Below are 13488 nucleotides of genomic sequence, written 5' to 3' on the forward strand. Positions count from 1 at the left end.
ATCGGCTACTCTGGTCTGGCACACACAGAGCACATCGATCCACTATGAGTTTGTCATACACTTGATGTTAGCGGTGCAGCTTCCTTGACGCGTTGAACGCGAAATAGAAAACTTTGTGAAAATCATGTTTAGCAATCAGGGCATTCAACCCGTAACTGTCACTTTTAGCAACGCAAAAAACTGCTTTTTACACCTTCCCTTGAAGCTAATATCACAGCTTTCCCTGAACGAGGTAAGATAGCCTAGCTAACCACCTAGCACTATCGTTTAGGTAAAATTAGTAGAAGCTTTGTTGACTTAAACAATTTTTAGCTAAAATGTTGGCCCGTTCTGTATGTTGTTCTATTCTTGTATTTTTTTTTAACAAAATTAATGCTGCTGTAAATTAATTTCCGAGACCCTTTGACAGTTATTCACATTACAAAATAAAATGTGACTTCTGCAGTTTAGACCTCGCGTCAGGCTGCTCTCTAGATCAAATGAATTGGAAAGATCAGTTTTTCATGACTCCATTCACTCCACTTCGGCCCGGCTGGAAACGTGCTCTGAATATAGATAGAAGAGGAGCTGAGTCAAACACAATACTACAGCATATGGAGAGAGAGGGTAGTTAGCAATTAGTATTTCAGTATTTGTTTCCTTCTCGGTGGAGCTGTTTTCGTAGCAGTTCCTTTACGGTTTCACTTGGTGGAGACAAAGGACTAGGTTAGAAATAAATCCGGGGTCTAGTGTATCTTTTAAAATGACTTTTCTAGCTTGTATCCTGTTCGCTGTTATGAATGAACAGTGTTTTTCTGATGAAGGCTTTCTGTTTATATTTGCACTTTTTTGGCTAACAGGAATTCCTGGTTCGTGGCTTCCTCTCCTTAAGTTTGACCTTTACTTACAAAGGATTCAGAACTGGGTTAACCTTGTCATTATTAGTCTAAACAGTGTAAAATGGATTGAATGAGGACGATTTGTTTGCTCAAGCATGGTTGCAAGCAAGGATGGTGGTCATGGTGTAGTCTAGGGTAAACAAAAGGTGCTTCAGCAAACATGCAGTCATGTGAAAAACAAAGTACACCCCTTGATTCAGTAAAGCTTGTTGAACCACCTTTAGCTGCACTAAATTGAAGTAACCATTTTATTTATGTTGTTATTAGTGTCTGACTGCATTGTGGAGAAACTTTGTCCCACTCTACAGTGTTTGCAGGAATTTTTTGATGCACAGCTCTCTTTAGGTTCCGCATTTCAATCAGGCTGAGGTCTGGACTTTGACTGGGCTATTGCAACACACTGATTCCTTTCCTTTACAGCCACTCTGTTGGAGATTTGCTGCTCTAATTTGGGGTCTTTGCCAAGTTGCATGATCCCATGCAACTTGGCAATGACTGTAGAATACTTTTGTATACAGTGACATTCACAGTCAACCCATTTAAGGTCTTTTTCAGAACCAGCCTCTGGAGTTGTCCTGTGGTCATGGGCCTCCAGTGTTCCTCACCTGGACTCAAAACAGAGCCAGCTCCAGCCTGGGCAGCCACAAAGTGGAGCTGTGTCGGCAGCTAGGAGAGAAGCAGGGCCTGACAGATGGAGAGCAGGTAGAGCCCCTCCGTGAGGAATCTGTTCTTCGCTGTATTTTCAGAAGAAGCTAATTTTCTCCATCTTGTGACAGTGTACAGTGATTGTCAGTTTCTGTCTGGACTTACTAGTTGTTTAGTTTACTGGTTTGTTTTTCCTCAGGGCTTCTTAAGGCCATGTCATCAGGTCTCATCATTGGATCGGGTGTTTGTGGAGCCTGTATCAGCTGATGACTGGGAAATCCTGGTGGGTAATTTAGTGACATACAATATGTGAAACTTGTCTTCATACAAGTTTGCACTATTTTACACATTCTAATAATTACAAGGTGACTTCTCCTTTTTAAAGCACACTTAACAACTATTAATATATCACTTTTGTGTGACTGATATCGCCAGGAGCTCCACAGTTCTGCGCTGGAGCTGCAACTACTGGATCAGATCAGAGTAGTTTTCCAAGATGCCGTGTTTCCTGTGTGGGTGGACAACCACACGGTAATCTTTATCCGAATAGGTCAGTTTTGATACAATTATTCTATGTTGTTTATCAAATAACATGTGACACAAAAATATTGCAGTTATAATGGTTTGCCTGCTCAACTTGAGTTTTAAATGTTTGACTTCTATGACTACAGTTTAATTTAAAAAAAATTCTGCACAGCTTCACTTTCTCCACGTGTGCCCTACGGTCGCCTGGAGCAATTCACAGAACTTGTTGTGTCCCCGAAGATCCGCGCTGAAACTGGCACCCACACACATTCTCATCTAAAAGCCAACCCAAACTCAGAAAGTTTTCACAGACAGCCAAACATGGATTTCTCCTCCCCTTCAGGACCATCATCAGAAACTGCCTCCTCTACTTCTAACAGCCACCAGTGGGGTGGCATAGCCGACCTGAAAAGCCTCTTTCATCATATGATAAAGGGCGCTTATGACCCAGTTAAGGAACAACCGCCTTTACCTGAAATCCCCGCTCTCCTTACGGACTCTCTGTACAGAGTGTGCGGTGCACCTCCCCACTCTCTCAGCACCATAAGCCACGTTGCAACTAATGCTATTCACATCTTTCCTTGGAGCCACAGTTTCAATGCTAGGCTGAGTGAAGGTCACTCCTCAATTACATATGGCCTTCTCTCCAAAGTCCCATCCCCCAAAGAAACGAGGGACAGAACCAAGCAGGCAATGGAGAAAAAGAAAAAGGCAAGAGTTACTAAGGAGACTGCTACGCCTGAAGGAGAGGAGGTGAAGGAAGAGGAGGCCATGGTGGTTAGGGCAGTGTGCCATTGTACCAAGCTGCTTGGATGCAAGGAAAGAAGCAAGGGAGAGATTCACAGTGGAAGAGTATGGGTGAGTATGGTGTCTGAAGAGAAGAATATCTATAGTTTATAAACAGTATTTTAACAATACTGCAGTGCCCTACTTCTTTCTGTTTCTGTTAAAATTTTTGTATCTTTCATTTTTTAGATTCCAGAGCCTCTGGCCAGCAGGCTTAATATCCCTGCCCATTCAACAGTAAGAATTAAGCCAGTGAAATCAGCTATCAAAGTAGCTTCTACTATTTGCCTACAACCCCTAAATCCACTGGTGAGTGCTGGAGTGTACATCTGTGTTACAGTGTCGGATGTAAATGAAGTACAAGGACATATAATTTGTTCAGAATTGCAGAAAATTTGTTCAGCTTCTTTCCTTTCTGTCCATCTGATTTTTAATTTTTTTTGACATTTTTCTCTTCAGCCTGAGGAGGATGATGAGGAGATCCAGACAGCATTCCTTGGTTGGCTGCACACACAGAGTCACGAACCTTTAGCCTGTCTGACAGCACGGTCTGGCACCATCCTCCTACATGGAACTGATGGTGATTCATTCCTGCACTTCCGTTACAAGCCAAAGAAGTGTATTTATAAATCATGCACAGACAGATTTGCATATGGCTATGTAAATTTAAAAAAGGGGGTAATAATAAATATCTTAAATTAGCTTCTTATTTTTTTTTAAATAATGGCCCTTCACTTTTTATTCTTTTCCATAGCAAAGTTAGAGTTTGCTTTAACTGTGCTGAAACCAGAACCACAGACTGAAGCTTCAGATCAGCTGTTTCTGCTAGCACCCACAGTTATCGAGAAGAAAGACATACAGGTATCGCCATGCAAGTGGAGAATTATATATCTGTGTCTTTAAACATTTAAATGAAAACAGATTGCTTCATGCAGTTTTTATTAAAAAATTCAACACGTTTTTAAGAAAAAAAAAGTCTTTGAAGTTGTTCAGTTATCTCTTTCTCTCATCTTCAGGTAGACAGAGAGCCAGTAACCACCCCAGCTGTGAAGCCTGAAGTTGAAACACCCCACTCAGAACTTCCCTCTCTTAGTATTCTTGGGTACGTCTTTTGCTAATTCAGTACCTATGCGTGATTTAAGCAGGAGATTGTTTTTCTCCATCAGTCTCCGTCATGTTTGGGTTTTTTTCCCCAGGGGGATGGATGAGCTTTGTAGAACTGGGTTTGAGTTTATCTCCCATAGCCTTCTGGGTAGTCCCCTCTCGAGAGAGCTGGGTACCACTGGTCGGGGACTTCAAGGTGGAGCTCTTCTCATCACTGGTGCCAAGGTATCTCTTTACTTAACATTTAAGTTAACTACTATTGCTAACACAACGGCTGTCAATATAATTCATTAACATAAGATAAATTGCTACTTCATAGCATTGATGTTTGTTTGTTGTTGTTTTTTTTTGCAGCTTAAGCTCACTGGAGAACACATATTAACCAGTATTGTTTTCTTAAGTCTACAACATGTTGTGCTGTAACTTCTCTCTTCAGGGGAGTGGGAAGAGCACTCTATCCCAAGCCTTTTGCAGGAAAGCTAGAGAAGAGCTGGATGCACACATTGAGGTGGTAGACTGCAAAAAGCTACAAGGTCAAGAAAGACTTCATGAATATTTGCTGTCTGAATGGAAAAGAAGGATAAAATTTTACTTAATTAAAAAGATGTTTTGTTTTCCTTTTAGGCAAAAGAGTAGAAACTGTGAGACAGAATCTGATGGACATTTTTGAACAGGCAGAATGGAGGCAGCCCTCTGTTGTTCTACTTGATGACCTGGATCGTTTGACGCGGTCACCAGCCTCACCTGAACATGAACACGGCCCGGAGGCACTCCTTCAGCAGCACATTGCTCAAAGTAAAATATTTTCTTACCTGTGGGAATGCCTTTTGACAGACAGGATCGATAATCATTTCCTACTTTGATGAGTAATGTTATCTCACTGTGGCTGCAGGCCTGCAGGATGTGGTGGATGAGGTGATGCTTCACTCTAGCCTGGTGTGTCTGATCATTACCAGCCAGAGTGAACACTCCCTCCATCCCTCTCTGACTGAGGTACACGGTTCCCACTTCATCCAGGGATTTGTAAACATCCAGCCACCTGATCAGGTCGGCACTCATCCACATCCATATGTACAGGGTGGGTCATTTATATGGATACACCGTAATAACATGGGAATGGTTGGTGATATTAAAGTCCTGTTTGTGGCACATTAGTATATGTCAGGGGGGCAAACTGTTGGATTGTCAATGCAACCCTCTTCTCCCACTCTTCACACACTGATAGCAACACCGCAGGAGAAATGCCAGCACAGGCATCCAGTATCCGTAGTTTCAGGTGCTGCACATCTCGTATCTTCACACCATAGACAATTGCCTTCAGATGACCCCACAGATAAAAGTCTAAGGGGGTCAGATTGGGAGACCTTGGAGGCCATTCAACTGGCCCACGATGACCAATCCACTTTCCAGGAAACTGTTCATCTAGGAATGCTCGGACCTGGCACCCATAATGTGGTGGCGCACCATCTTGCTGGAAAAACTCAGGGAGCGTGCCAGCTTCAGTGCATAAAGAGGGAAACACATCATCATGTAGCAATTTCAAATATCCAGTGGCCTTGAGGTTTCCATTGATGAAGAATGGACCCACTATGGTTGTACCCTATATACCACACCAAACCATCACTTTGTCGTTCCAACAGTCTTGGAGGGATCCATCCAATGTGGGTTAGTGTCAGAACAATAGTGGTGGTTTTGTTTGTTAACTTCACCATTCAAATAAAAGTTTGCCTCATCACTGAACAAAATCTTCTGCGTGAACTGAGGGTCCTGTTGCAATTTTTGTTTTGCCCATTCTGCAAATTCTGTGCGCTGATCTGGGTCATCCTCGTTGAGATGCTGCAGCAGCTGGAGTTTGTAAGGGTGCCATTTGTGAGTAGCTAATATCCGCCGAAGGGATGTTTGACTAATGCCACTCTCCAGTGACATGCGGCGAGTGCTACGCTGTGGGCTCTTGCTGAATGAAGCTAGGACAGCCACTGATGTTTCTTCAACAGTAACAGTTTTCTTGCGTCCACATTTTGGCAAATCCAACACTGAACCAGTTTCACGAAACTAAGCACGCAGTTTGCTGACTGTAACATGGGCGATGGGTGGACTCGTAGGGTGTCTTGCATTGAAATCTGCTGCAATGACCCGGTTACTGCGTTCACCAGATATCAACACAATTTCGATCCGCTCCACACGTGTTAACCTCTTCGACATGTCAATGGCTGTGAACAAAGAGAAACTTGTAAATAACTCATGAAAGAATAAAGTTACGTTAAAACCAAGCACACCATTGTTTTTCTTGTGACATTACCAATAAGTTTGATGTGTCACATGGCCCTCTTCCTATTGAAAAAACAAAAGTTGTATCCAAGATGGCCGACTTCTAAATGGCCACCATGGTCACCACCCATCTTGAGGAGTTTGCCCCCTCGCATATACTAATGTGCCACAAACAGGACTTTAATATCACCAACCATTCCCATTATATTACGGTGTATCCATATAAATGGCCCACCCTGTACACACACAAGCACAAGTACACACAAAGTAGAAAAGAAAAAAAAAAACACCGATCATTTTATTGTTTGCAGGCCCAGAGGGTTGAGATTCTGCGCCATCTGATCCTGAGGAAGTCCTGCCTGTCTGTTGAGACTTTACAGAGTCTTGATATCGGGGCTGTTGCTAAGGAGACAGAGGGATACACACCTCAAGATCTAGTACTGCTGTTAGAGCGGGCTGTTCATGCTAACACTATGCTAAGAGGACACAGTGAACAAGGTATCAAAGACTGATGAAATTCCCAATAGATCAATTTCAGGTCTTCAGATTCTTCCTGCATCATGTGACCACTGATGCTAATGTAGAGTTATTGTCCAGATGTATTCATTGTGCCCTGTATTTTGCAGGAGTGTGTCTGTCCTGGAGGGACTTTGCGCAGGCTCTCAAAGGCTTCACCCCCCCCTCTTTGTGGGGTGTAGACCTCCACACCCCCAGTGGATTTGGGTTGGACAGGGTAGGAGGGCTAAAAGAAGTGCGACAGCAGCTTATGGACACCATACTGCTTCCTGCTAAGGTCAGATGGCTGTTGCTTTTTTCAAAATGTGTTTTAGCTGCAGTGTGGTATAATGAGCTACTATCTAGGTATTTTAAACACCATAATTACTATTGATTGTTGTACAGATGAGCTTTGGAAAGCATCGGCATGAGTGGTGATGAGGGGCTCAGTACAGACAAAATGAAAATAAAATATTTGAATCAGCTGATTTAGAAACAAACAAAAACTACAAGCAAAGTAATAATAAGACTCCCAAATTATGTAATTGCCTAGACCACTAATATATTAAAACCTCTTTTATTCGAGCCGATAAAGCGTCTTTTCTTTCTGGAGAGGTGGAAAACCCGTTTATTCAGCTTGCATGAGTCTTATAGTAGTAGAGAAAATCCAGTGAAAGGTCTTATAACTAATGAAAATGCTCATTTAATTTACCTTAGGATTCTTCAGATCCCTTGCTTACAGCCCAGTCTTTGAGTTGCAGTATAGTTGCATCATCTAAAGGTCCCCCAGTTGACCCTTTTTTGACAATTATTTTGATATATTTACCTCAAATATGACTGTTTTGACGCTTCCAGTTTCAGTACATAATGAGGGTGTTTTCGGAGCGGTGGGTAACTTTGATCTATTTTTATCATGTAATCTTTGATCCTGTGAGCCCTCCGACTGCTCTGTGCCGTGTTGTCATCAACTCATCACGGTGGTTTTAGGGAAAAGACATGGCTGTTAATGTTTGAGCTTCTTCCTTTTTAACACTACTTCTTAAAAATGAAGGGAGGTCTCCCTTATATCAGCAGACAAGGCTAGAATTCAGCATAATTTATTGCACAGTCACTGACTGTGGGTCCTTGGTGTGTTGCAGTATCCGGTCCTTTTCGCCAATCTTCCTATCCGCCATCGCTCAGGAGCTCTGCTGTATGGCGCTCCTGGTACAGGAAAAACGCTGCTGGCCAGAGCTATCTCCAAAGACAGTGGTATGAACTTTATCAGCATCAAGGTAGGCTCTGCTTCAGCTTCGTCATTAAAATAAGACTGCCCTTCTGTATGAGAGCAAAGTTTCTACAGCAACAAGAGATTTTTTTAAACTCTCCCTCCAGGGACCTGAACTTCTAAGTAAGTACATTGGAGCCAGTGAGAAGGGAGTCCGTGATGTCTTCCAGAGGTTAGTGAACTTTTAAACTCCTCCCGGCATCGCTGTTGCTGTGTTATTACCTTTTGTTGCAAGTTATAATTATTAACATAAAACATTTGAAGTAATGGTAAAGTATTGGCGTTTCACATAAATGAAATGTTTTCTTTTTATTTCCTTCAATCACTTCTTCTTCTGCCTCTTTCAGGGCACAAGCCGCCAAGCCCTGCATCCTGTTCTTTGACGAGTTTGACGCTCTGGCTCCCAGAAGGGGCCACGACAGCACAGGTGTAACCGACCGCGTGGTCAACCAGCTCCTCACCCAGCTGGATGGAGTGGAGGGACTGCAGGGTAACGTCATACATCTTTAAACTATACACACAGTCATCATCACGAGTGCTTTGTAGTAATCTGCTTTAACTCCTGACTGACTCTGTTGGGATGAGATCAGAAGTGTTTGAAGCCATTTAAAGTTAAGTGGGGGTTAAGTCTCATGAAGTCCATTCAGTTTTTTTCCCTCCTGGCTCAAATGGACCTTTGGGTAATGACAGAGCATCTAAGCATGACTTTGATAATTTAATGTTAACAATTTTGGGATTGATGGGGAAAAACAATATACGTATAATGGATGTTGTTTTTTTTTAATTAAATGTGATTATGGCCACTGTTTAGTCAATACATTAATAAAATAAGGGTGAATCTACACTTGGCAGGGTTACCTTGTACCATACCCTTGCACAATTGTCCTGCCTCTCCTGGCTGGCTTCCACTCACACTGCACTTAACTGTGTAGACCCGAGTGCTCTTCACTCTTGCACTCACATGGTTTCGAAAAACACTTTTCCAAAGTACAGTGATGATTTTATGCATTTTGGGGTTTGAACTATGCTGTTTTCAGAGCAGTAAACGTTCCTCTTGAATGCCTTATAGATTGCTCAATTAGTTACTTCAGATGAGCTTCTCATCGGAAAAAAACACTGAAGTTCTATGCTTGGGCTCAGCTACTGCCTCTTCAAGTGAAGGTTCACTAAATCATGACCAAGCATGTTATGCTCGGTTACAATATATCAAACGTGCTTCATTGTGATACTTATGACTAATATGAATATGCTCTAAACCTTGGGCCAGTACATTTGAACAATATAGTTGGCTATGAAAGGTTATAGAGATGTGGTTAAACCTTTTTGTGGACGAATTAGTAGCATTTTAATCTGTCTTGAAACATACTTGGAGGGATCTTTAATTCAATTCAATTTAAAATAAATAAATTTGAATTCTTCGTGTTTGTCTTCATAGATGTGTACGTGCTTGCAGCCACCAGCCGACCAGATTTGATTGACCCGGCCCTGCTGAGACCTGGACGGCTGGACAAATCCCTTTACTGCCCTCCCCCTGACCTGGTTTGTTGGTTTAAAAGAATATTAATAATTATTAATTAACATCACTTCACTTCTAAACTCATTATATATGTATCAGTCCTTAAAAGACAAAAAGTAATGTTGAGTCATGTTACATGAAAGATTCTTGGGTTTTAAATCGAGCTATTGTGTCACATTTCCAGGAGGCTCGTGTGGAGATCCTGAAAGCTCTGACTGCAGGCGTCCCCCTGGCTCCCGATGTTGACCTGGAGCAGCTGGCAGCAGCGACAGAGCAGTTTACCGGGGCAGATCTGAAAGCCTTACTCTACAATGCACAGCTGGAGGCTGTCCACAACAGCATAGGCACCAGCGCACCACATGTAAGTGTATTGTACTTAAAGTATTGTCTGATGACTGTGTTATTATGTATTACCTTAGGTTAATAAAACAGGAAGTCAGGGAACTGTTGTCCATTCCATTATTTATAGTTCATTTTGTTGCAGCCAAGCATTTTTTTTAGCCCCTCAGGCAAATTAAATAATGTATTTTGTATGTGTCTCAGCATGTGAATTGCTCCAGTTCTGAATCCATTATCAGTTTTCAGCTTAATTTAAATTATCTCCAACCTTAGTGACAAGAAATGTAATGGAATAACTTACCTGAGGCACAGTAGGCTTAAACTAATTTCAAACTGAGCTGTAGTATCACAGTTAAGACCCATGTTGGACACTACAAATCCTCGTGAATCCATATATATGAACGTCTAAACCCTCTCTTCCTATGTGGCAATCAGGAGCTGAACTCTGGCTCAGAAAGCGACATGAGCCTTTCCTCCATGATCTTCCCGAACAACCAGGGCAGTGGGTCAGACGACTCGGCGGGAGAGGGAGAGTCAGGCATGGGGCTGGACCAGTCTATGGTGGTCGTGGAGCCCAGTGAGCTTCATGCAGAAAACAAACACCACTACGGCAATGTCTGGAGACTGTACTTTGAGAGTTCTGAGTCCGAGTTGGAGAATTCAAAACCAGTGAGCACTACTACCACATAGTACAAGTGTAGTACTAAGTATAGGATTAAAAAAATGTTATCACTCATAATTTTTGTGTGTTTTTTTCTTCCTCCGATCCTCCTGCTTTAACAGAACTCCCAGTGCATCTCTGGACCCAGTTCCATAAACACTGACTTTACTGGAGGATCAGTTCGTGACCACGCTAGCTCAGTCAATCCTGCGTACATGCCCTCACTCCAGAGGGGATATGAAGAGCTTGGCCAAGAGCAACTGGAGCGACTACAACAAGAGATTAATAACATCAAGAACAACTACAGGAAAGCCAATGTGAGTGACTCCAATGAATATATTTGAGCGTCTGAATGTGCTGTTATTCTAATTAGGACTTTTTTCATTGTAGTTGGCTTCACTAGTCTTTTCCATCCTGTAGAGCCAGATCTTCCTATATGAGCTACTATGTATAAAATTACTTTGTGATTGTTTGTGTAGGAAGAGTGTGCTTATGTGCATCCAGCTGCCAAACAACCAGGCCTGCTGCTGCGCCAAGCACATGTGAACGCCGCCTTGGCCGTGACCAAACCCTCCCTCAGCCAAGCCGACTGGAAGAGATACACAAAACTGTAAGTGAGCAGTACAAATGAAATAATAGGATTTTATAACAGTTATTTGTTTAATATTGACTTTAGTATGCTCAATTTATCAAGGACATCATAAGATACTTAGTGTCATCAACAGCAGGAAATTAAAAACATGAAAAACTGGTTCCTGACAGGTTGCGTCAATGGAGGACTAAAAAAACCAAACAAACAATGTGGAAAAAAACAAATCTTAGTTGCAGTACTGTGTAATTTGGGAAATAACTTGAACAACTAAATGAGAGTAGAGAAACTGCACACGTAGTAGTTGCTGTTTTACTACTCAAAAACGTAACTTTGCATTCTGATTTGATTCAGTGTTTTAATATAAATCTTTTTAAAACTTTCTTTAGGTATGAAGGCTTTGGCGTCTCTGGAGACAGAAAATCTGTCAAATTTAAACCTGGACAACGTGTGACTTTAGCGTGATCAAACATTAACAGTTTAACCATTTCAGCCTAATTTTGACATTGTAAATGATTACATTGTGTGTATATAAAGTTCTTTACTCAGTTGGTTGTGAATTAGACTGGAAAGGCCTTGAATGTAATTAATGCACAGACGCACATTATAATGAAGTATAAATTATGAACATGTTTTAATTAAAAATGATCATTTTCTCCGACTTGTTTTCTGTAAGCATCTTGGATCATTTTAGCTTGAATGGGTTTCTTTAAACACAGTTGATTTTCTAACAAAACACTGAATATTATTGTGGGAAGTATTTAAAAGCTAAAGCAGGGTTGAAACTTTTGTCGTGACAGACACTTTGACTTCACAACACAAAAAGCACGAGTAATTAATAACATTAATGATGACTCAGTTCCATTAAACTACCTAATAAGCCATGACAGTGAACCAGCAAGAACAAATGTAGGAGCATTTCTCTGCTTTCTCTCCATTAGTGTGTCAACACGTCCGCTGCTCTTAGAAGCTTATAAAACTAACGAGAACGGTCAAGGTGCAAGTTACTGTGAAGTAGATGGTTCACACTCCACACAAAGGAAAACACCTGTATGTGAATTGAGACAAAATGTGTTTTGAAACAATGAAACACTTTCAAATATGTCACAGAACGGTTTACCTACCACTTTATTAGGTACAATTGTTCAATTGCTTTTTAATGCAAAGTTTCTAATCAGTCACATGGCAGACTGATGTGCAGTATCTGCATGTTTGAAACGACCTGCTGAAATTCAAAACGTGTGCAAAGGGAGAAACGAGGTGACTTAATTTAAAAATGTGGGAGTGTCCTTCCAAGAGGGACAAAAGGACCCTCTAATGATCCTCTACCTAATCCCACGAGCTAAGGTGTGAAAACTGGTGTAGGTCACAATCAGCCAAGGTTTTGGGTGAACCCATTGTGAAACCTTTATGACTACATTGTACCCCTCTTTTGACAGCTACCCTGTGGTCATATAGCTTAGGTAATGTTTTTTTTTAACATTGTCATGTTCAAGAAACTCAAATGGCCTCCACAGTCACCAGATCTCAGTCCAATAAAGCATGTGGGAGATGCCTTGGACATTCATCTGACAAATTTGCAACAAATATTGGAAGCTATCATCTCAATATGGAGCAAAATCTCAGAGGAATTTTCCAGCACCTTGTTGAATCTGTGGTAGCATGCAGGTCTGAATGCACTAACATTTCATTCTAAAAAACCCCCGATATTTTGAAGTTTTATATAATGGTATAGAAATGTGTGAAGAAGTTATGGTTCATTTTTCTTGTTGATTTTTCTCTGTACATTTTTCGCCTTTATTTTTGAGTCCAATGAAGAAAGAAAACTGTGGGCTACAAACAGTGTTGGTCAAGTTACTTGAAAAAAGTAATCAGTAACTAATTACTGATTACTTCCCCAAAAAGTAATACCATTACTTTACTGATTACTTATTTTCAAAAGTAATTAATTACTTAGTTACTTAGTTACTTTTTAAAAACACGATTTACAACCTGAATAGGTGATAAAGCGATAGATCTTTCAGCCCAATTCTACTTTTTCTGCATAATCCATCATACAAAATGTAATCAAATGGAAAAGTCTCTTTTTAAAACTTGTTTTATTAGTTTTAATCTTTTAACTCTATGCATCAAGAAAAAATGTAATTATATGCAACATTCTCTGACTGGAAGAAATTTGTTTATTATTTAAACCTATTTTCTGCACATTCCAGCACATAAAATATATTTTTTTGTGTTTACACTCAGTCTTTCAAATAGATCAGGGGTGTCAAACTCAAATACACAGTGGGCCAAAACTCAAAACTGGAACAAAGTCGCGGGCTAACGTTAATATTTATTGAAATATATTTAATCCTCCAGATATAAGAATGAATCTTTTCTTATGGACTCAAACTGAATATGGAACAAGCAAAG

At 40.9% G+C, this 13488-nt stretch overlaps 1 protein-coding gene across 1 annotated transcript; it reads left to right on the forward strand.

The window, feature by feature from the left end:
• Nucleotides 1–9: 9 nt before the first annotated feature.
• pex1 (peroxisomal biogenesis factor 1) lies at nt 10–11734 on the forward strand. The gene is made up of 24 exons (XM_026155930.2): nt 10–232; nt 1434–1580; nt 1723–1806; nt 1959–2073; nt 2221–2906; nt 3024–3143; nt 3294–3414; nt 3589–3695; nt 3851–3936; nt 4031–4163; nt 4375–4471; nt 4563–4733; nt 4831–4985; nt 6518–6704; nt 6833–6999; nt 7841–7975; nt 8076–8140; nt 8316–8458; nt 9404–9507; nt 9669–9845; nt 10259–10492; nt 10607–10801; nt 10964–11094; nt 11463–11734. Exons 1-24 carry the CDS (start codon nt 125–127, stop codon nt 11536–11538), a joined length of 3744 nt encoding a protein of 1247 aa, XP_026011715.2. The 5' UTR covers nt 10–124; the 3' UTR covers nt 11539–11734.
• The last annotated feature ends 1754 nt before the right edge of the window (nt 11735–13488 follow it).

This window comes from Astatotilapia calliptera, chromosome 22 (assembly GCF_964374335.1).
Source record: "Astatotilapia calliptera chromosome 22, fAstCal68.1, whole genome shotgun sequence".
In the NCBI taxonomy this organism is placed as follows: Eukaryota; Metazoa; Chordata; class Actinopteri; order Cichliformes; family Cichlidae; genus Astatotilapia; species Astatotilapia calliptera.